Source organism: Haliotis asinina, chromosome 13, assembly GCF_037392515.1.
Source record: "Haliotis asinina isolate JCU_RB_2024 chromosome 13, JCU_Hal_asi_v2, whole genome shotgun sequence".
Taxonomy (NCBI): domain Eukaryota; kingdom Metazoa; phylum Mollusca; class Gastropoda; order Lepetellida; family Haliotidae; genus Haliotis; species Haliotis asinina.
Genome location: NC_090292.1, coordinates 6,442,619 through 6,465,176, shown reverse-complemented (window position 1 = coordinate 6,465,176; position 22,558 = coordinate 6,442,619). Strand labels below are relative to the sequence as shown.

The window sequence follows — 22,558 nt, the reverse complement described above, 5'->3', positions numbered from 1 at the left end:
TAGGTACGGGGTGTGAGATGCTCGGTGTGAGGTGCATCATGTTAGGTACGGGGTGTGAGATACTGGGTGTGAGGTACATCTTGTTATACGGGGTGTGAGATACTGGATGTGAGGTAGCTTATGTTAGGTATGAGGTATGAGATACTGGGTGTGAAGTGGATCACGTTAGGTACGGGATGTGAGATACTGGGTGTGAGGTGCATCATGTTAGGTACGGGGTGTGAGATACTGGGTGTAAGGTGGATCATGTTAGGTACAGGGTGTGAGATACTGGGTGTGAGGTGCATCATGTTAGGTACGGGGTGTGAGATGCTCGGTGTGAGGTGCATCATGTTAGGTACGGGGTGTGAGATACTGGGTGTGAGGTGCATCATGTTAGGTACAGGGTGTGAGATGCTCGGTGTGAGGTGCATCATGTTAGGTACGGGGTGTGAGATACTGGGTGTGAGGTACATCTTGTTGTACGGGGTATGAGATACTGGATGTGAGGTACATCATTTTAGGTATGGGGTGTGAGATACTGGATGTGAGGTAGTTTATGTTAGGTATGAGGTTTGAGATACTGGGTGTGAAGTGGATCACGTTAGGTACGGGATGTGAGATACTGGGTGTGAGGTGCATCATGTTAGGTACGGGATGTGAGATACTGGGTGTGAGGTGCATCATGTTAGGTACGGGGTGTGAGATACTGGGTGTGAGGTGCATCATGTTAGGTACGGGGTGTGAGATACTGTGTGTGAGGTGCATCATGTTAGGTACGGGTTGTGAGATACTGGGTGTGAGGTGCATCATGTTAGGTACGGGGTGTGAGATACTGGGTGTGAGGTGCATCATGTTAGGTACGGGGTGTGAGATACTGGGTGTGAGGTGCATCATGTTAGGTACGGGGTGTGAGATACTGGGTGTGAGGTGCATCATGTTAGGTACGGGGTGTGAGATGCTCGGTGTGAGGTGCATCATGTTAGGTACGGGGTGTGAGATACTGGATGTGAGGTGCATCATGTTAGGTACGGGGTGTGAGATACTGGGTGTGAGGTGCATCATGTTAGGTACGGGGTGTGAGATGCTCGGTGTGAGTTGCATCATGTTAGGTACGGGGTGTGAGATACTGGGTGTGAGGTGCATCTTGCTATACGGGGTGTGAGATACTGGATGTGAGGTGAATCATGTTAGGTACGGGGTGTGAGATACTGGGTGTGAGGTGCATCATGTTAGGTACGGGGTGTGAGATACTGTGTGTGAGGTGCATCATGTTAGGTACGGGGTGTGAGATGCTCGGTGTGAGGTGCATCATGTTAGGTACGGGGTGTGAGATACTGGATGTGAGGTGCATCATGTTAGGTACGGGGTGTGAGATGCTCGGTGTGAGGTGCATCATGTTAGGTACGGGGTGTGAGATACTGGGTGTGAGGTGCATCATGTTAGGTACGGGGTGTGAGATACTGGGTGTGAGGTACATCTTGTTATACGGGGTATGAGATACTGGATGTGAGGTACATCATTTTAGGTACGGGGTGTGAGATACTGGATGTGAGGTAGCTTATGTTAGGTATGAGGTTTGAGATACTGGGTGTGAAGTGGATCACGTTAGGTACGGGATGTGAGATACTGGGTGTGAGGTGCATCATGCTAGGTACGGGATGTGAGATACTGGGTGTGAGGTGCATCATGTTAGGTACGGGGTGTGAGATACTGGGTGTGAGGTGCATCATGTTAGGTACGGGGTGTGAGATACTGGGTGTGAGGTGCATCATGTTAGGTACGGGGTGTGAGATACTGGGTGTGAGGTGCATCATGTTAGGTACGGGGTGTGAGATACTGGGTGTGAGGTGCATCATGTTAGGTACGGGGTGTGAGATACTGGGTGTGAGGTGCATCATGTTAGGTACGGGGTGTGAGATGCTCGGTGTTAGGTGCATCATGTTAGGTACGGGGTGTGAGATACTGGATGTGAGGTGCATCATGTTAGGTACGGGGTGTGAGATACTGGGTGTGAGGTGCATAATGTTAGGTACAGAGTGTGAGATGCTCGGTGTGAGGTGCATCATGTTAGGTACGGGGTGTGAGATACTGGGTGTGAGGTGCATCTTGTTATACGGGGTGTGAGATACTGGATGTGAGGTACATCTTGTTATACGGGGTGTGAGATACTGGATGTGAGGTGAATCATGTTAGGTACGGGGTGTGAGATACTGGGTGTGAGGTGCATCATGTTAGGTACGGGGTGTGAGATACTGGGTGTGAGGTGCATCATGTTAGGTACGCGGTGTGAGATGCTCGGTGTGAGGTGCATCATGTTAGGTACGGGGTGTGAGATACTGGGTGTGAGGTGCATCATGTTAGGTACGGGGTGTGAGATGCTCGGTGTGAGGTGCATCATGTTAGGTACGGGGTGTGAGATACTGGGTGTGAGGTACATCTTGTTATACGGGGTGTGAGATACTGGATGTGAGGTAGCTTATGTTAGGTATGAGGTATGAGATACTGGGTGTGAAGTGGATCACGTTAGGTACGGGATGTGAGATACTGGGTGTGAGGTGCATCATGTTAGGTACGGGGTGTGAGATACTGGGTGTAAGGTGGATCATGTTAGGTACGGGGTGTGAGATACTGGGTGTGAGGTACATCTTGCTATACGGGGTCTGAGATACTGGATGTGAGGGACATCATTTTAGGTACGGGGTGTGAGATACTGGATGTGAGGTGCATCATGTTAGGTACGGGGTGTGAGATACTGGGTGTGAGGTGGATCATGTTAGGTACGGGGTGTGAGATACTGGGTGTGAGGTGCATCATGTTAGGTACGGGGTGTGAGATACTGGGTGTGAGGTGCATCATGTTAGGTACGGGATGTGAGATACTGGGTGTGAGGTGCATCATGTTAGGTACGGGGTGTGAGATACTGGGTGTGAGGTGCATCATGTTAGGTACGGGGTGTGAGATGCTCGGTGTTAGGTGCATCATATTAGGTACGGGGTGTGAGATACTGGGTGTGAGGTGCATCTTGTTCTACGGGGTGTGAGATACTGGATGTGAGGTACATCTTGTTGTACGGGGTGTGAGATACTGGATGTGAGGTGAATCATGTTAGGTACGGGGTGTGAGATACTGGGTGTGAGGTGCATCATGTTAGGTACGGGGTGTGAGATACTGTGTGTGAGGTGCATCATGTTAGGTACGGGGTGTGAGATGCTCGGTGTGAGGTGCATCATGTTAGGTACGGGGTGTGAGATACTGGGTGTGAGGTGCATCATGTTAGGTACAGGGTGTGAGATGCTCGGTGTGAGGTGCATCATGTTAGGTACGGGTTGTGAGATGCTCGGTGTAAGGTGGATCATGTTAGGTACGGGGTGTGAGATACTGGGTGTGAGGTACATCTTGCTATACGGGGTCTGAGATACTGGATGTGAGGTACATCATTTTAGGTACGGGGTGTGAGATACTGGATGTGAGGTGCATCATGTTAGGTACGGGGTGTGAGATACTGGGTGTGAGGTGGATCATGTTAGGTACGGGGTGTGAGATACTGGGTGTGAGGTGCATCATGTTAGGTACGGGGTGTGAGATACTGGGTGTGAGGTGCATCATGTTAGGTACGGGATGTGAGATACTGGGTGTGAGGTGCATCATGTTAGGTACGGGGTGTGAGATACTGGGTGTGAGGTGCATCATGTTAGGTACGGGGTGTGAGATGCTCGGTGTTAGGTGCATCATATTAGGTACGGGGTGTGAGATACTGGGTGTGAGGTGCATCTTGTTCTACGGGGTGTGAGATACTGGATGTGAGGTACATCTTGTTATACGGGGTGTGAGATACTGGATGTGAGGTGCATCATGTTAGGTACGGGGTGTGAGATGTTCGGTGTGAGGTGCATCATGTTAGGTATGAGGTTTGAGATACTGGGTGTGAAGTGGATCACGTTAGGTACGGGATGTGAGATACTGGGTGTGAGGTGCATCATGTTAGGTACGGGATGTGAGATACTGGGTGTGAGGTGCATCATGTTAGGTACGGGATGTGAGATACTGGGTGTGAGGTGCATCATGTTAGGTACGGGGTGTGAGATACTGGGTGTGAGGTGCATCATGTTAGGTACGGGGTGTGAGATGCTCGGTGTTAGGTGCATCATATTAGGTACGGGGTGTGAGATACTGGGTGTGAGGTGCATCTTGTTCTACGGGGTGTGAGATACTGGATGTGAGGTACATCTTGTTGTACGGGGTGTGAGATACTGGATGTGAGGTGAATCATGTTAGGTACGGGGTGTGAGATACTGGGTGTGAGGTGCATCATGTTAGGTACGGGGTGTGAGATACTGTGTGTGAGGTGCATCATGTTAGGTACGGGGTGTGAGATGCTCGGTGTGAGGTGCATCATGTTAGGTACGGGGTGTGAGATACTGGGTGTGAGGTGCATCATGTTAGGTACAGGGTGTGAGATGCTCGGTGTGAGGTGCATCATGTTAGGTACGGGTTGTGAGATGCTCGGTGTAAGGTGGATCATGTTAGGTACGGGGTGTGAGATACTGGGTGTGAGGTACATCTTGCTATACGGGGTCTGAGATACTGGATGTGAGGTACATCATTTTAGGTACGGGGTGTGAGATACTGGATGTGAGGTGCATCATGTTAGGTACGGGGTGTGAGATACTGGGTGTGAGGTGGATCATGTTAGGTACGGGGTGTGAGATACTGGGTGTGAGGTGCATCATGTTAGGTACGGGGTGTGAGATACTGGGTGTGAGGTGCATCATGTTAGGTACGGGATGTGAGATACTGGGTGTGAGGTGCATCATGTTAGGTACGGGGTGTGAGATACTGGGTGTGAGGTGCATCATGTTAGGTACGGGGTGTGAGATGCTCGGTGTTAGGTGCATCATATTAGGTACGGGGTGTGAGATACTGGGTGTGAGGTGCATCTTGTTCTACGGGGTGTGAGATACTGGATGTGAGGTACATCTTGTTATACGGGGTGTGAGATACTGGATGTGAGGTGCATCATGTTAGGTACGGGGTGTGAGATGTTCGGTGTGAGGTGCATCATGTTAGGTATGAGGTTTGAGATACTGGGTGTGAAGTGGATCACGTTAGGTACGGGATGTGAGATACTGGGTGTGAGGTGCATCATGTTAGGTACGGGATGTGAGATACTGGGTGTGAGGTGCATCATGTTAGGTACGGGGTGTGAGATACTGGGTGTGAGGTGCATCATGTTAGGTACGGGGTGTGAGATACTGTGTGTGAGGTGCATCATGTTAGGTACGGGGTGTGAGATGCTCGGTGTGAGGTGCATCATGTTAGGTACGGGGTGTGAGATACTGGGTGTGAGGTGCATCATGTTAGGTACGGGGTGTGAGATACTGTGTGTGAGGTGCATCATGTTAGGTACGGGGTGTGAGATGCTCGGTGTGAGGTGCATCATGTTAGGTACGGGGTGTGAGATACTGGGTGTGAGGTGCATCATGTTAGGTACGGGGTGTGAGATACTGTGTGTGAGGTGAATCATCTTAGGTACGGGGTGTGAGATACTGGGTGTGAGGTGCATCATGTTAGGTATGAGGTTTGAGATACTGGGTGTGAAGTGGATCACGTTAGGTACGGGATGTGAGATACTGGGTGTGAGGTGCATCATGTTAGGTACGGGATGTGAGATACTGGGTGTGAGGTGCATCATGTTAGGTACGGGGTGTGAGATACTGGGTGTGAGGTGCATCATGTTAGGTACGGGGTGTGAGATACTGGGTGTGAGGTGCATCATGTTAGGTACGGGGTGTGAGATACTGGGTGTGAGGTGCATCATGTTAGGTACGGGGTGTGAGATGCTCGGTGTGAGGTGCATCATGTTAGGTACGGGGTGTGAGATACTGGATGTGAGGTGCATCATGTTAGGTACGGGGTGTGAGATACTGTGTGTGAGGTGCATCATGTTAGGTACGGGGTGTGAGATGCTCGGTGTGAGGTGCATCATGTTAGGTACGGGGTGTGAGATACTGGGTGTGAGGTGCATCATGTTAGGTACAGGGTGTGAGATACTGGGTGTTAGGTGCATCATGTTAGGTACGGGGTGTGAGATACTGGGTGTGAGGTACATCTTGTTATACGGGTATGAGATACTGGATGTGAGGTACATCATTTTAGGTACGGGGTGTGAGATACTGGATGTGAGGTAGCTTGTGTTAGGTATGAGGTTTGAGATACTGGGTGTGAAGTGGATCACGTTGGGTACGGGATGTGAGATACTGGGTGTGAGGTGCATCATGTTAGGTACGGGATGTGAGATACTGGGTGTGAGGTGCATCATGTTAGGTACGGGGTGTGAGATACTGGGTGTGAGGTGCATCATGCTAGGTACGGGGTGTGAGATACTGGGTGTGAGGTGCATCATGTTAGGTACGGGGTGTGAGATACTGGGTGTGAGGTGCATCATGTTAGGTACGGGGTGTGAGATACTGGGTGTGAGGTGCATCATGTTAGGTACGGGGTGTGAGATACTGGATGTAACGTACATCATATAAGGTGCGGGGTATGAGATACTGGGTGTGAGGTGCATCATGTTAGGTACGGGATGTGACGAAGGAGTTGTGAGGTTAGGATTGTCAGGTACTGAATGTGTCATGTGAAGTGCAGAACGTGAGTTTTTTTATGTGAGAGGTTGTGAGATGTTAGACGTGAGGCGTTGGACGTGAAATGTGTGATGTGAAGTGTGTGGTTTGAGAAGTTAGATTTGAAATCTGCGATGCAAGGTGCGTGACATGGTATGTGTGACTCGTACCATGTGACGTGAAGTGTGTGACTTGAGGTGAGTAGCGTAAGGTGTGTGACGTGTGATATTGCTGTTGTCCTGATGCGAGAAATGAGTTATGGGACGAGACCTGTTGCACAGATGGAATGTTAGGTACGGAGCTTTGACTACGGAGAAAGAGGCTCAGTGCATGGGATGAGGAAGGGTTAAATAGTTCGGGACGTGCGAAGAAAAGATCTTAGTTACATGATGCATGGTGGTGGTCAAAACAGTCGCACGTCACGTCCAGCTAGCAGATTACCGACACTCACATATTCAGTCAGTTTTCAAGACGAGCTGAAACAGAAACCATTGTCTGACTTGATGCTTCAGGGTCCAGCTTTGTTGGCAGTGGATGTACAAGTGATGGCGACTGCAGTCTTCAACACACCTATTGCAATGACGGAATCTGCAACTGTCAGCCTGGCATCATGTTCTCAGTTGGAAGGAGAGCGTGTGTCACAGGTAATGTCATGAATGCACGTCAACAGGAAGGAGTTTATGTGTTACAGTTAATATCATAAATGCACGTCAACAGGAAGGTGGACGTGTGTCAAAGGTAATATTATAGATACACGCTAAAAGGAAGAGGAAGAACGTGTGTCACAGGTAATATTATAGATACACATGACGAGGAAGGTGAGTATGTGTCACAGATAATGTTATAAATACACGTCAACAAGAAAAGTGAGCGTGTGTCACAGGTAGTGTTATAGATACACGCTAAAAGGAAGAGGAAGAACGTGTGTCACAGGTAATGGTATAAATACACGTGAACAGGAAGGTGAGTATGTGTTACAGTTAATGTTATAAATACACGTCAACAAGAAAGGTGAGCGTGTGTCACAGGTAATGTTACAAATGCACGTCGACAAGAAAGGTGAGCGTGTGTCACAGGTAGTGTTATAAATACACGTTAAAAGGAAGAGGAAGAACGTGTGTCACCGGTGATGCTATAAATACACGGCAACAGTAAGGTGAGTATGTGTTACAGTTAATGTCATAATTACACGCCAACAGGAAGGAGAGCGTGTGTCACAGGTAATGCTATACATACACGTCAACAGGAAGGGGAAGAACGTATATCACAGATAATGTCATAATTACACGTCAACAGGAAGGAGAGCCTGTGTCACAGGTAGTGTTACAAATACACGTGAAAAGGAAAGTGAAAATGTGTTACAGTTAATAACATAAATGAATGTCAACAGGAAGGAGTGCGTGTGTTGCAGATAGTGTGTAACTTACTGTGTTGTGTAGAGTGAAATGCACGTGAATATTGTACCCATTACGTCCATAGAATAGTGTTAGTGATACACGTTTTGTGTATTGCAGATGTCATTCATATTGTCAAGTGTAAGTCTTACCCTATTGTACACCCGAAGTGTTAACCGTATTGTATATTGTACGTTCTATCCCATTCGTTTAGTGCAGTTGGTACAGCTATTGTATAGTGTACATGCTGCTACTATTGCAGTGCGTAATTGTTACCCCTATTACATAATTTAAGCGTTATACATATTGTATAGCATAAGTGTTATTCTTTTGTACTGCGTTGCACCTATTGTATAAAATAAATGTTAAAACTGTTGTATAGTGTAAACTTTACCCCTTTTCTATAAAATAAATGTTACCACTGTTGTATAGTGTAAACTTTACCCCTATTGTATAATGTAAATGTTACCACTGTTGTATAGTGTAAACTTTACCCCTATTGTAGACGTGTATCGGAAGGAGTTCTTCTGTACTCTTGAAGACTCCACCGAAATTTTTTCTACCACTAGTGACCCTTATATTCAACAGATAAAGTTAAATGAGTGTATTAGGAGTGGGTGTTCTTTCCACAGACTGCACCGAATGGGGATATGACGCCGTCCGCTATTTTGATCGTTCAATCGGCGGTTACAATGACGCACACGTTTCTGGCGTTACCGAGGCTGCTTGCCGTCAGCTGTGTCTCAACACCAGTACCTTTACCTGCACTACGTGTGACTACAAGGGTGGCGAGTGCTACCTGTCCAGCGCAACGTTTCTGTCCGTTCCAGAAAGCAACCGACATGTTGGGTCATCTTATGTGCACTACCAACGCACCTGCTTGTAAATCCCTAAACATTTAAGTGTTGCCCAAGAAAGAATCACCCACCACTGAGAACAAAAGGAACACTGTATGTGACACTCTGTATTACTAACATTGTGCAACAGATCCCAGGAGTCAAAACCAAAGTTATTATTTGTGTCCACCTTGTAATCAGACACACCGTGCGCAGTCTGTATAATTCTGTAGTTGTCAACTCTGGACTTATGTAACCAATCTCCAAGTGTATAAAGTGAAGACTTCTCTACTCGTCAACTCTGGACTTATGTAACCAATATCCCAGTATATAAAGTGAAAACTTCTCTACTCGTCAACACTGGACATATGTAACAACGTATAAAGTGAAAACTTCTCTACTCGTCAACTCTGGACTTATGTAACAACGTCCCAGTATATAAAGTGAAAACTTCTCTACTCGTCAACTCTGGACTTATGTAACCAATCTCCCAGGGTATAAAGTGAAGACTTCTCTACTCGTCAACTCTGGACTTATGTAACCAATATCCCAGTATATAAAGTGAAGACGTCAACTCTGGACTTATGTAACCAATATCCCAGTGTATAAAGTGAAAACTTCTCTACTCGTCAACTCTGGACTTATGTAACCAATCTCCCAGTATATAAAGTGAAAACTTCTCTACTCGTCAACTCTGGACTTATGTAACCAATCTCCCAGTATATAAAGTGAAAACTTCTCTACTCGTCAACTCTGGACTTATGTAACCAATATCCCAGTATATAAAGTGAAAACTTCTCTACTCGTCAACTCTGGACTTATGTAACCAATATCCCAGTATATAAAGTGAAAACTTCTCTACTCGTCAACTCTGGACTTATGTAACCAATATCCCAGTGTATAAAGTGAAAACTTCTCTACTCGTCAACTCTGGACCTATGTAACCAATATCCCAGTATATAAAGTGAAAACTTCTCTACTCGTCAACTCTGGACTTATGTAACCAATATCCCAGTATATAAAGTGAAAACTTCTCTACTCGTCAACCCTGGACTTATGTAACCAATATCCCAGTATATAAAGTGGGCAATACTCTGTTTTTCTGCTTTTGACTTAAATTGTATGGGATTAATTTCCTTTATACAAGACGACATATGGTGAGTCTGTGATCCTGGACACGAATACCTCATTCAAAATATTTCATGTTTCTACATTCATTGCTATCATTTCGGTCACGTGTCAAGGCATGATAAAAAGACACCAACACCCACTCACTAACCCAACATCTGAAGAGCAGATGGCCTAGCGGCGTGTACAATTTATCGAAACTGCATGGACTAGAATGGCCATGTATATTTATGTACGATATCAACGCTTCATGCTATTTTAACAAAATGTATTTTATACATGCTTTATGAGTAACTCGAGCATAAACAATCCAGCCCATCATTCTAACAGCATGTTTAAAGACGTATTTTGTTGTTGTTGAAATGTAACATCTAAATAGACATGCTGGAACTCATTACTCAGAAGCTTGATTTAACCAGTTCTCGTCAACAATGAGGTCTATTTATAATATGAAGTTTCACACTTAAATAAACACTTTTTTTGTCTCACCAGTCTAGCTCTTTGTTTGAAACCTAGGCTATATGTATTGATGCATGACAATTTTTTAGCTCATTGTTCTAACTCTTTGTTTAACATTTTAAACTGATGAGCAAATGAAAATACGCTGGTTGTGTTGACTTTGTAACAATAAACAGTGATGCAGTGATGACCACTGCACGACGCCGGAAGGTCAAGGCTATTCGATACATCGGTCGGTAGTCACGTGCAGGAATAAGTCGTCTTGTCACTGTGAATCGGCTGACGCGATGACTCAGTGATGAGGCTGCTGATGACGTCACCATCAACACCCGGCTGTGTAGGTAAGTATCCCACAGATAGCGATCCTCTTGGGGTGTTGTGACTCTGGGGCGTCCACTTCTGGGTCGATCACAGGTCTGGCCTGTCATATTGAAACGGTTAAACAGCCGGATTATGGTTTGTCTTGAGCAACCCAGTGTCCTTGAAACATGGTTGTTGGAGGCACCCATTTGTGACATTCCTGAGGCCCGTTCTCGTTGCGCTGACGTCAGTCTAGACATTATGTCGTGAGACTTCTGTCACGTGATTGTTTGGTCTCCACGACAAACAGGATTTTACCCTCTGCGCCAAATATGTTCGTGCATGGTGTTACGAGAGTGTATTTTCTGAAATTTGTATTATTATTGATTAAGTGATAGTTATTATTGGGTCACAATGTTTAGAGTTTAGAGTGATAGTTATTATGGGTCACATTTCGTACCAAGGTAATAGTATTTTAGCGGCACGCCTTGTAAGGTAGCGCTATAGAGTTGCCTCCCTGTGGGCGCTCTACAGCATATGAATATGTGTTTTTGACTGTTGGTAGACACAAGCCGATCGCAAAGCTTCGACACTTCGCTGGAATGCTCAAGAATACGTGACTGTGTAAATGTAAGGTTGGCTGTTGTGTTGACGACACACACGGAATTACACTGGAGCTGTCAATATTCGGTCTATCTACATCTGTGTGTCAACATTGGCCTAAATCCAGGACAGATGTGTAACATTTAGTTTCTAACTGTTTCTCACTCTCACTGAAAACCAAGACTTTGGTGAGCTGATATTATATTTGTGACCCATTACTTGACCTTCGAATGATTCCCGCCAGCATAACACTTACATAGATTTTGTAGATTTGACTCTAGAGTTGCATTGTACCAGAAATCTCAGTAGTGAATCTTCATATCTTCACTTTGGTCAGTACATATTACAGAATATTTTAGACTTATCCGTGTTTTGTTGGTTCGGGGGGAATTTCTTATATCTTTTGTAAAGGCAAATTTGTAACCGTTACAATGTGACCATAGCCACAATTTTGCCAAAATGTGTTCAAAACACGTACAGATGTTTTCGTTCCGTTTCGATAAGTGAAATATGACGATCGCGTTCTGTGCAGTGGATATACTGTACAGTGTACAGGCCTTTCTTACACGAGTGGCTTGGTGAGTGTGTGAGTTTAGTTTTCCAACGCACTCAGCAATATTCGAGCTATGTTGCCGCGGTCTGTAAATAATCGAGTCAGTAGGAGACAATCCAGTGATCAACAGCATGAGCATCGACATGTGCAGTTGGGAACCGATTACATGTATCAACCAAGTCAGCGAGGCTGACCACCCTGTCTTGTTAAGTCACCTGTTACGACAAACACAGCCACCTTTCGTGGCAAGCAAGGATTGCTGATGACCTATTCTACCCTGGACCTTCACGGGTCGTGGTTAGGTGAAACGTGTGAGCACATGTCAGAGACGTGAACACTAAAACCACGCACCAATGGCTGCCAGCTACACCTTCACAAATATCAAAGAGACATAGATATCGTATTGACAACTATCTGTGTTGACGATGGTGATTACGTGATTTAACCTGCGCTGTTTGCTCACGTGTCCACACGGGTCCACACGGGTCTGCATGGGTCCACACGGGTCCACACGGGTCTGCATGGGTCCACTCGGACATTTACTGTTTGATTGAAAATTAGGACAACTTCTGGGGACGTTAGAGTAGCACAATTAAATTAAATTTGTTTGAAGTTTGAATTAGAAAATGGCAAAAGTTGGGGATGGTTGGGTGGGGGTTGGATGGGTGTGAACTATGGGATGGTTTGGCTGGGAATTGTTTTGTTTGTTTGTACGTTTTGTTCAAATATGTCTTTCGTGTTAGCACTAACTGGTTGTGTGGCATTAAACACGAGCTAAAAAGATAATAGTAACTCTTTGGTTTTCTCAGGTGTTTTTAGTGGATTTAGGGTTACTTGTAATGATAGGTGCGTGTCCAGTAGCAAGGGGCACTATTCTGTGTTAATGGTGGTGCATGCAATGTTGTAGGGCGTGTTTGGGAGTTTGTGTTTCGCTGCTGTGTATGTATTGATCTGTTTGGTGACTGTTTGTTTATTTTGTGCAGATGGGAATTTAATTTTGTGTGACGTATTTGTAATTTGGTTAACATCCTGTTAATATTTCTCAATTTGAATTAGTTCTTTCAGTTTTCCAGTGTTGCGTTGTGCAGATGTTTTAGTTTAGGATTTGAATTTTGATATTTACTTTTCCACTTAAGAGTGTTTTTGTTTCGATAGGCTTTTTATTTCACATTTACATTGAGTTTAAGGGCCGCTTTATGTGCTTGGTGCATGTTCGCTACACAGGCATGGGCAGCGAGCCCTATCAAGGCTACCAAAAGTAGAGTTTACTCCGTCGTTTATTAGTTAAAGTTGATACGAAGTGTTTTCCCTTTCTTAGTGCTTGGGGTCGACGGAGTGGGTCTGTTAAATTACAAATTTATTGTGGTGTTTGACGAACTGGTTACTGAGTGCTGTTGCTATGCACCATTAAGTCTACACTGACAACTGATTGGCTGTCTGGGAATCTGTATGATTGAGTGTGTATAGGGTAACTTGATTGCAACATATTTCTTTCATATATAACTACTTTAAGGCTACATGCTAGTTTCTATAAAGAAGAGTGTTGAATAAATAAATATATATACATATATAACACACCTGATGTACTTTCGTTTGAATTTCAGACATTTTGTCACATTGAACTAAAACGGCCCCTGTTCCATGCGCTATAACCGCATAAAAGAGAGCGTCGTTAGAAACATGCACATCCGGTGTGCAACGTGTATAACTCATAATAACATTATAAACCCGACTGACACGAGCACGTGTTCACACGCAGGAAGCACTCACGTGCAATACTCATGGTACACTAATTATTCATGCATCGCAAAGGTGTCCGTCTCGGTGCTCAGCTCCCCCGGGGTGCTTGGTCTCTACACGTGTGTGTCAAAGTGTGCAATATATGTGTAACCTGTAAAACACTCGTGTTCTGCTTGAGTGCATCCCACGCGCGTCGATGTCAGAAAATTATGAAGCAACCTGTGTCTAAATTAGGAAGCACCCGTTTCGTATGCGTGATGTTACAACCTATATGTGCAACCTATATGTACAACCTATATGAGACCTAAGCAGCACCGTGCTGAGTGTGGCGTAAAACTAAACTCACTCCCTCACCTAGGAAGCACCCATTCGAATCCGCAAAGGTCTTGTAAACAACATATGTGCATCCCGGGAATCTAAAATGTAAAAAATCTGTGCAAACAGTGAAACACATGTATGGGATACGTATGCCTGTGTGGTACCTGAACCATTCTCTTTCAGTTGATGTGCTACTCTGAAGCATTTGCGTGCAAACGATGTGCAACCATGAAGCACCCGCATGCAAGCCATTGAACCACCAGCGTTGAACAGACGTCCTGCCCTGAAAAAGACGCTTTCCGCAGATGTGCTACCCTGAAGCCCAAGCGTGTAACTGATGTGCTGCCTTCAAGCAGCCTCGTCTAACAGACGAGCTTCCCCAAAAAACTCATTGTCTGGCGGTGTGAATGAGCATGAAGGCTGTAAAAATGTACATCAACGTCATTAGAACATGTCAGAACAGTTTTGGGAACAGTCAGTCAGTCCTTCAATCCATCATATTCCACGATAATAGAACATGTTAAATATAGAAGTGTAATGTATGCTCACTGGAGAGGTAATCATGCATATCAATGAGAGGAAATAGCCTTGGGATACACGTGATTCGTATAAACTGGTTCAAGTGTTAATGTGCGCAACCTACCCAGCGATATGTATCCTCCGGACGCAGTCGCTTCGATTTTAACTTGAAACATGAGGAAAATGGGCAACAAAAGATGAAAGACATAATACATCACTACATCTCGACGTTTGTTTGTGTATGAAAAATTATATTTCCTCCGTTACGGATATCCACTGATATCCACTATCAACACATTATCATCGAACACAGACGACCAATGAAAAGTCGCTTTTCTGTCTACGGGAAACTGGTGCGACCAGCTTTTGTAGACAGGATCCCAGTCTTGTTCGTCCTGGGTAGGTGGAGAGTATCTCCACACAGCGTCAATTCCGTGTGGCCACCCCATGGGGACTCTTTTAGGAGCAGTGCTAGGAGCACTGATAATTACTACCCTCACCGAAACAGGTAAGTCTTCTGTATTTGTGGGTTGTTAGATAATGCTTATATGGAAAAGTGTTCGGAGAATGTTCTCGCAAAAATCCTAGAAATTCTAGGACATTCCAAAATCTTATGCGTTATAGGGCTGGCATTTCTCCCAAGCATGTCTGTTTGTGTAGGAGGTTGAAATGCGTGTGATATAAAAGAATGCACTCATCATTCTGATGATTGTAAATTCATCTATTAACATTTGTGTGAACAACACCAGATCTCGCTCGAAATGTTGTATAACAAATGAGAAAGCAACACTGATTACGTCGTTTCGCAAGACCACGAGTCACAATGCTTACGAAATCAATCAGAAATTAGCTTTCTGTCAATTGCTTCTGCAGATTGCTTCAAATTCACCGATTAATTCCAACTAGATCATTACGTAACAAGATCGATATCGGGCAAAATAATGATGCTTTCATATTTTATTTTTTTGTGAACATGAAACTGAAACCAACAACTGAACACTTGTTTTACAATTGCTCTGAAGTTTGGCTACTAATTGACAGTTTTCTGAGTTGGTTCGAAAATGGACCAGTCGTAATTTTTCGGATTTCAGTCTCTATCATTTCCTTTGGGTGACCCAATGAAAGCATCCTCGCCAATAACGTGTTCACTGTCATACAAAAGTACATTTGCAAATGTAAATACATGTTCATAGAATTGATATTGATCATGTCACAAAAGCTAATGTATGCTTCATTATAACGAAGTATGACAATATACAACTTCTTTTATACTGAGAAAGTGACAACGACATTAGAATCTGTGTCGACATACGGATATTTGGTGCAGATAATGAAGGTGTTTTGCAGCTTGAACATGTCTCCTTCTTTCTGTCCACACTGTAGCCACCACCCCCTCCACGTCCCTCCCCCCATCTCTCGTTTTTGTTTATTACGCATATGACGTTACTTATATATAGTGAGTGAGTGAGTGAGTGAGTGATAGATACTGAACTTCGCAGATAACACCCCACCCACTCAAAAAAACGACAAAACCTATGACTGTCACCTGCGCCTCTTACAACTTACTCTGAAAGAAGCATTACCGACATTTCCGCTCAATCATTTACTGCCTGGGGGTGTAAACGACAAGATAACGGAATGTTCTCGTCTGTAAGGTCGTGGGCAAACAGTAAAATTCTAATAAATGTTCCCCAATAACAAAGGATGATTCTCGACGGCTACAATCCAAGATTGGTTATGTTTGTGAAACTAAATAACGTTAAAGCATGTCCGAAATGTTGTCCAATTCGCGATTAGCTGACAGCAGAACCTACAAACATTGACGATCGACTCAATACAGGACGTCCCGGATCAATGACAAAAGTTGGGTATCAACTGATCCTCTACACAAATGAACCAAAACGGCACGTCACAAAGTGCTTCACGTCACAAAGTGCTTCGCGTCACAAAGTGCTTAAATTGCGGCCAGGGGGAAGCCTCGTGCATAGTTAGTCTCGAAACATTCGTAGCTCTACGAACTTCTTAAGTCCATCCTTAGCATTCTTGGCTACGATCAAAGTTACGAATTCTTAGACATATAGCTGGAACATTGCCCAGTGCGGCTTAAAACTAAACTCACTCAATCATTTAGGGCTACGAATGTTTCGTGAATACGGGCCCAAGACCTAGATTTTCGAATCTCTACTGATAGTAATCAGATGGTCGTTAGTGCAATTTACTAACGTTAACGTACCGTAACGACTATTTTAGCACTAAGAGAGCTTCTGAACTGTCAGGACTACACGAAACCAAAACTAAAATACTGTCTGAAATATAAAAAAAAAATGGTTTTTTCCCCTCACGTATATGCCTACAATTTAGGCAGGTATTATGTGAAAGTGTGAAATATCGGACTTATTACAGTCTCAGTCTCAGCCTCTTTCCCAAGAGAGACAGACAGACAGACAGACAGACAGACAGACAGACAGACAGACAGACAAAGGGTTTTTAGGGCCAAAACCAATGGTTACAAAATTTATAAACTGACAATCGTGGGTATTTGTGGATTTACATCATTTGATGTACAACAATTTAACAAAGAAATAAGGGATGGTAACCCAAGAGTAAATAATTATATCATTTGTACTTTCCACTTTAGAGGCATGATAGACACATTTAGCAATATCAATCAACAGCTGTACATATTACTTCGTAACATATTCATAGACGTCATCATACGTGGCCTGCCAATGACATGCCGTGGTAGATAACGATTTTTTATACTTAAATATTTTGGACAAATGAGCAAGATATGGTATTCATCTTCAAGATCGTTCACACAAAAGGGACACAGGCGAACTTGTAATGGTGGTTAGGCATAGTCCACCTGCCCTTTTCAATCCTCAGTGTACGTGAACTCAGACTGAGCTGTGTAAGAGCAATTCTATATTTCTTTATAAACTGACGTACAGAAGAAAATTTACACATTGAAATATTTTCAAAACCGATAAAGTAAACTTGAATCTGTGGTCAGTATGATATTCCAAACACACAACCTGTGAATCATTAGATAATAACTAGTAGTCAACAACGTTTATGGCGATGAGTGAGTATAGATTTACGGCGCTCTTGGCAATATTCCAGCAATAGCACGGCGAGGGACCCAAGAAATGGTCTTCACGCAGACACTCATGTGAGGAATCGAACCTGGTCTTCGGCGTGACGAGCGAACGCTTTACTCCTAATGTTGTTCGAAATGACCGTTCATGTTTGAATTTACCCTGCTTCGATACCCTAATTACGGTCCTGTCTGTCCGTGTTGCTAGCTTGTGGACAAGGCAAGAGGACGACTTGCCCCGGTCTCGAGGCGTGCCCTTCAGACTGCGAGTTCGGCTACTTCATAGACGGTAGAGGTTGTCCTACCTGCACGTGTCTGCCACGTAAGTACGTCATGCACAATGTCAATGGAAACCAGCAAAACGCACAGGTGTTTCACTAATAGGATTGCTGTCAGTTTAAAAATGACTCATCATTAGATTCAACTCTAACATTGTTACTTAGAAATTGATTCCTTCTGTGACTGTGTTGCTCATTGTGAATTATTCTGTGAGACTTCTCCTCCCTACGCAGGGTGGTGTCCAAAGTATGTGTGCCCAGCGTGTCCAGGACGAGGATTCCAGACAGACCCGGTCACAGGGTGCCAGATATGCACCTGTAAAGGTACACGAGTGGTAGTAGCGCAGGTAGAAGTAGTGGTAGTGGTAGTAGTTGTGGTGGTGCCGAAAGTAGCAGTAACAGTAGTTGCGGTAGTAGTAGTAGTAGTAGTAGTAGCAATAGCATTGGTAACAGGGGTAGTCCTTGTGATGGTAGTAGTAGTAGTAGTAGTAGGAGAAGGAGGAGGAGGAGGAGGTCTGTAAAAAATCGACTTTGGACCAGTCAATCCAGTGATCAACAACATGAGCATCGATCTGCGCAATCGGGAACCAATGACATGTGTCGACCAAGTCAGGGGGTCTGACCACCTAATCCCTTTAGTCGCCTCTTACGACAAGCATAGTCACCTTTTGTGACAAGCATGGGTTGCTGAAGGCCTATTCTACCTCGAATAGTAGTTGTGGCAGTAGTAGTATTAGCAGTGTTGGTAGTAGCAGTAGTTGCAGTCATGACACTATCAGCATGACTTACTGGAAAAGTTCATCACCATCATTAATTATACAAATCCTTCCTTCCTTCTCCTCCAGATCCCAAACCAAAGCTTCTGACATTTAATCATCCATGACGATTTCCTTTTGAAAACACCTGGCTACTGAGTGGAGAGTTTATTGCGAGCGAGCGCATGAGTGACTCCCGCGATGATCAAAGTTAGGCAAAAACCAATGCTGAATTTCAAAGTTTCAGAGGCGGTTGAGACACACAGGTGTAACTATCAGTCTTACAATATATCCGTGTTTGTGAGGGTGGGATATGCTCTTTTCAGAGCATATTTGCAGTTACAGAAATGTTCAGGTGCTAAGTCATGTGCAATATTGTATCCTATTTTCGTGGCTCTGGTGCATTGCGGGTTTTTTCGTATGTAGCGGCCACAACATTTCCTACTCCCGTGTTGGGATTCAAACCATAGACCGTCTGATCCGAAGTCGGACGCCTTGTCCACATGACCAATGGGGTTATTGCCGTCAGAAAACTGACAAGGTAAGGATGTCATCTGTGCGATGACTCCACGCCCTGCTACATGCAGCAGCTTTATGTTATAATGTCAGGATTGTAGAATGAGTTAGTATCAGAACCAAAATGCAGTCAACATGCTCAGTGTTGATACATATAATTTGATATCAGTATTTTTGTTAGTTTTTCTTTCAAAGTTTTGTGTGGCTAGGGAGCAGTTATTACATGTCAGTGTCAGGTACAGTGAGCTCAGGTATGTTGACCTCAGTTCATGAAGTTTATTTCTTCCTACATGGGTGACCCATCTTCTTTACATAACCTTTGATAGTGTGTTTGAAGTCATTGTCAGGGGTCTGCAGTGGAAGTACAGGCTTGTCAAGAGCTGCTTTAGCATCATCATCACCCGCTATGTTACCTGCTATGCTGAAGTGACCCGGCACCCAGGAGAGGTCGACGTCGGTATCACATTGGCCAATAGATGATTCGTGACGTTTTGACGGTTGTCGATGTTGCAGATGTGTGTCCGCCGGTGAAATGTCAGCGGAGGTGCACGTATGGTCACATTGTCGACGCGAGTGGGTGTTTCACTTGTCAGTGTAAGGCCAGGGCATTGCCGGGAAATCATCCTGCGGGTCAGTATCACTCACTCTCATGTAGTAGTACTACTACTAATAGTAGTAGCAGCAGCAGAAGTAGCAGTAGTAGTCGTAATCGTAGCAGTTGTAGTATTAGTAGCAGCAGCATTAGTGGCAGTAGTAGCAACAGCAGCAATAGTAGTGGTAGTAGTAGCAGCAGCAGTAGTAGTAGTAGCAGTAGCAGCAGCAGTAGTAGTAGTAGTGTTACGGTTAAGAATTTATCGTGACAACAATGTAAGAAATCCCCTGTGAACCAGCAAAACAGAACAAAGACACGTTTAAAATATTCAAATCTTGTATTAAGGCAATGAGAGCAAGTTATACAAAGCCACAAGTCAATATCACAATATCGATTGCAAATACAATACAAGTGAGACAAAATCTAATGCATAGGGTCATAAAATATATAGCAAACTCACCAAAGTCTTAGTGTGAGAGATAAACAGTCATGCAGAATGTAACACGGCGAGCGATCTGACAGCAGTTTCGGGCGTTGACGGATTTGTTGGCGATGTAAACCCCAGTGAATAAATGTGAATGTGTGTCCCTCACAGCACGGCAACTAGCCTTCATATATATTTTCAGTCGTTTCCCGAAAGTACGAGCGCTTACTGCCATCGCCAACACTGTAGAATGCCCTCGAAACAATGTCCCCTGGAAGTAAACAAACAGGAAGTCAAGGGCAAATAATTCCCGGAAAACCTGAATCCTAAAAATGCGGATCATCTATCATACGAAATGCGACCCACCATATTTATTATTCAAAACACTAAACATTGTGACCCAATAATATGCACACTATTAACAGTATTAGTGATAGTAGTAGAAGTAGTAGCAGCAGCAGTTGTAGTAGTATTAGCAGCAGCAGCAGTATTACTGGTAGTAGTAGTAGGACCAGCAGCACTAGTATTAGTAGTAGTCGCAATCGTAGCAGTTGTAGTAGTAGTAGCAGCAGTATTAGTGGTAGTATTAGTAGCAGCAGTATTCGTGGTAGCAGTAGTAGTAGTAGCAGAAGTAGTAGTAGTAACAGCAGCAGCAGCAGAAGTAGTAGTAGTAGTAGCAGCAGCAGTAGCAGCAGTATTAGTGGTAGTAGTAGTAGTAGTAGCAGCAGCAGCAGCAGTAGTAGTAGTAGTAGGAGGAGGAGGAGGAGGAGGAGCAGCAGCAGAAGCAGGAGGAGAATATTCGAAAAGCATTCCAAGGCTTTGCTATGTACTAGTAAATGTACTAGCAGGGGTAATGGTAGCAGCAGCACTAGCATCAATAGCAGAAGTAGCTGTGGTAGTAGCAGTAATTGTATCGGTAGCAGTTGTAGCATTCTCTGTGTGCCAGTCGAAGTAGTCGTAATAGTAGCTGTGATAGTAACAGCAGCAGCAGCAGTAGTAGTAGTAGCAGCAGCAGTAGTAGTAGTAGCTGCAGCACTAGTAGTGATAGCAGTAGCAGCAGCAGCAGTAGTAGTAGCAGCAGCAAGAACAGTAGTAGTACCAGCAGCAGCAGTGCTCCATTACTGAGTGGAATATGTCACTTGTTTTGTTCTGTCAGTTCCCATTGATCCCGATGTTCTGGACACCATGATGGACTTGAGAGATGCGCGAGTCAGCATGTCGCCGTAGTTAGCCGGCCATCATATACACAGAACTGAACACCTGGTGCCCAGGAGATCAGATCAGTTGAAATAGCCGTCCCGTGATTCATATCATAAAGACAACCACCCGTAGATGCTCGTTGTGTTGCAAGCAAATAAGTTGTCTTATGATTCAAGATTCAAGATATCTATTTGTAGAAGGACCACATGACCCAAAGTACAAATGATACAACATACTATTCTATAGAGTTACTATCAGTTTAATAAATGTAGCAAGATTTAACAGAAAGGTCTTATTTTTCTGCTGATACTGGTTGGAAACATTATTAAGATGAGCACCTATTGTTTGCAATACTTGCGTACCATAAAAGAAATGCCGATTATGAAAATCACACAGTTATCTTTATCGATGAAACATGGTGGCACTCACACCACATGGTTCCAGATGTTGGCAACTTGATGGTGAGATTGTAGTAAATGAGGGTTCAGCCTCTGTCCGGCACGGGACCTCGGCGTATTTTGGTTCATGCAGGTTTTGCACCAAATACTTGTCAAGCAGTAATGTTGCGAGCAAGAGGTGTTGAATGTAGGCTGAAAGTTGACGAAGAGGTAGACAAATGTAGACTGGCCGAATAATGACACAACTCCAGTATGACTCTGTGTGTAAGCACATGCCCGTGTGTGTGTGGTCAACACAACAACCAGCTTTATATATACACAGTCACTGATTCTTGAGCATTCCAGCGAAGTATCGAAGCGACCGGCCTGTGTTTATTAACAGTCAAAAACACGCACTCATATGCAGAAGAGCGCCTACAGGGAGGCAACTCTATAACGCTACCTTACAAGGCGTGCCGCTAAAATACTATTACCAATTACAGAAAATACACTCTCGTAACAATACATATGTGGAGAAATTAGTGTGCTCGTGTGAAGAGGTCACAATCACTGGATTGGCTGGTGAAAACTCTGTTACTTACAGACGGCCATCTTGAAGCCATAAAATTCCTGAGTTAGAAGATAAACGACAATAAGGAACATCCTTATTCCAGTACCCTTACTCCGCGGGATTCAAACTGGGCTAACATGGTTACGTCCAGGAGCAGCCTATATCGTATTACACTTACTAAAACTGGTTTCGTAATATGTTTTGAGTAGGTCCAAACAATACAGAATGTCACACAGAAGATCAGAATCGGTGAGTGCGTGAGTTTAGTTTTACGCATCAATATTCCAGCTATATGG

At 44.3% G+C, this 22,558-nt stretch overlaps 2 protein-coding genes across 2 annotated transcripts in view; both read left to right on the top strand.

The window, feature by feature from the left end:
* The window catches only part of LOC137260103 (uncharacterized), a 30,434-nt gene extending 19,986 nt beyond the window's left edge, over positions 1 to 10,448 (top strand). The window contains exons 2-3 of the mRNA XM_067797807.1: positions 7,115 to 7,246; positions 8,629 to 10,448. Of these exons, the coding sequence (XP_067653908.1) occupies positions 7,115 to 7,246; positions 8,629 to 8,882 (386 nt within the window). The 3' untranslated portion in view covers positions 8,883 to 10,448. The remainder of the gene's footprint in view (positions 1 to 7,114; positions 7,247 to 8,628) is intronic.
* A 4,061-nt stretch (positions 10,449 to 14,509) lies between these two features.
* LOC137260139 (BPTI/Kunitz domain-containing protein 4-like) lies at positions 14,510 to 21,653 on the top strand. The gene is made up of 5 exons (XM_067797838.1): positions 14,510 to 14,960; positions 17,758 to 17,871; positions 18,062 to 18,151; positions 19,612 to 19,728; positions 21,271 to 21,653. Exons 1-5 carry the CDS (start codon positions 14,900 to 14,902, stop codon positions 21,339 to 21,341), a joined length of 453 nt encoding a protein of 150 aa, XP_067653939.1. The 5' UTR covers positions 14,510 to 14,899; the 3' UTR covers positions 21,342 to 21,653.
* Positions 21,654 to 22,558: the final 905 nt, after the last annotated feature.

Coding starts and splice junctions, on each gene's coding strand:
- LOC137260139 (XM_067797838.1), top strand. CDS start 14,900: ATGGGGACTCTTTTAGGAGCAGTGCTAGGAGCACTGATAATTACTACC. Junction 14,961..17,757: donor TACTACCCTCACCGAAACAG/GTAAGTCTTCTG, acceptor CCGTGTTGCTAG/CTTGTGGACAAGGCAAGAGG. Junction 18,152..19,611: donor CCAGATATGCACCTGTAAAG/GTACACGAGTGG, acceptor TCGATGTTGCAG/ATGTGTGTCCGCCGGTGAAA.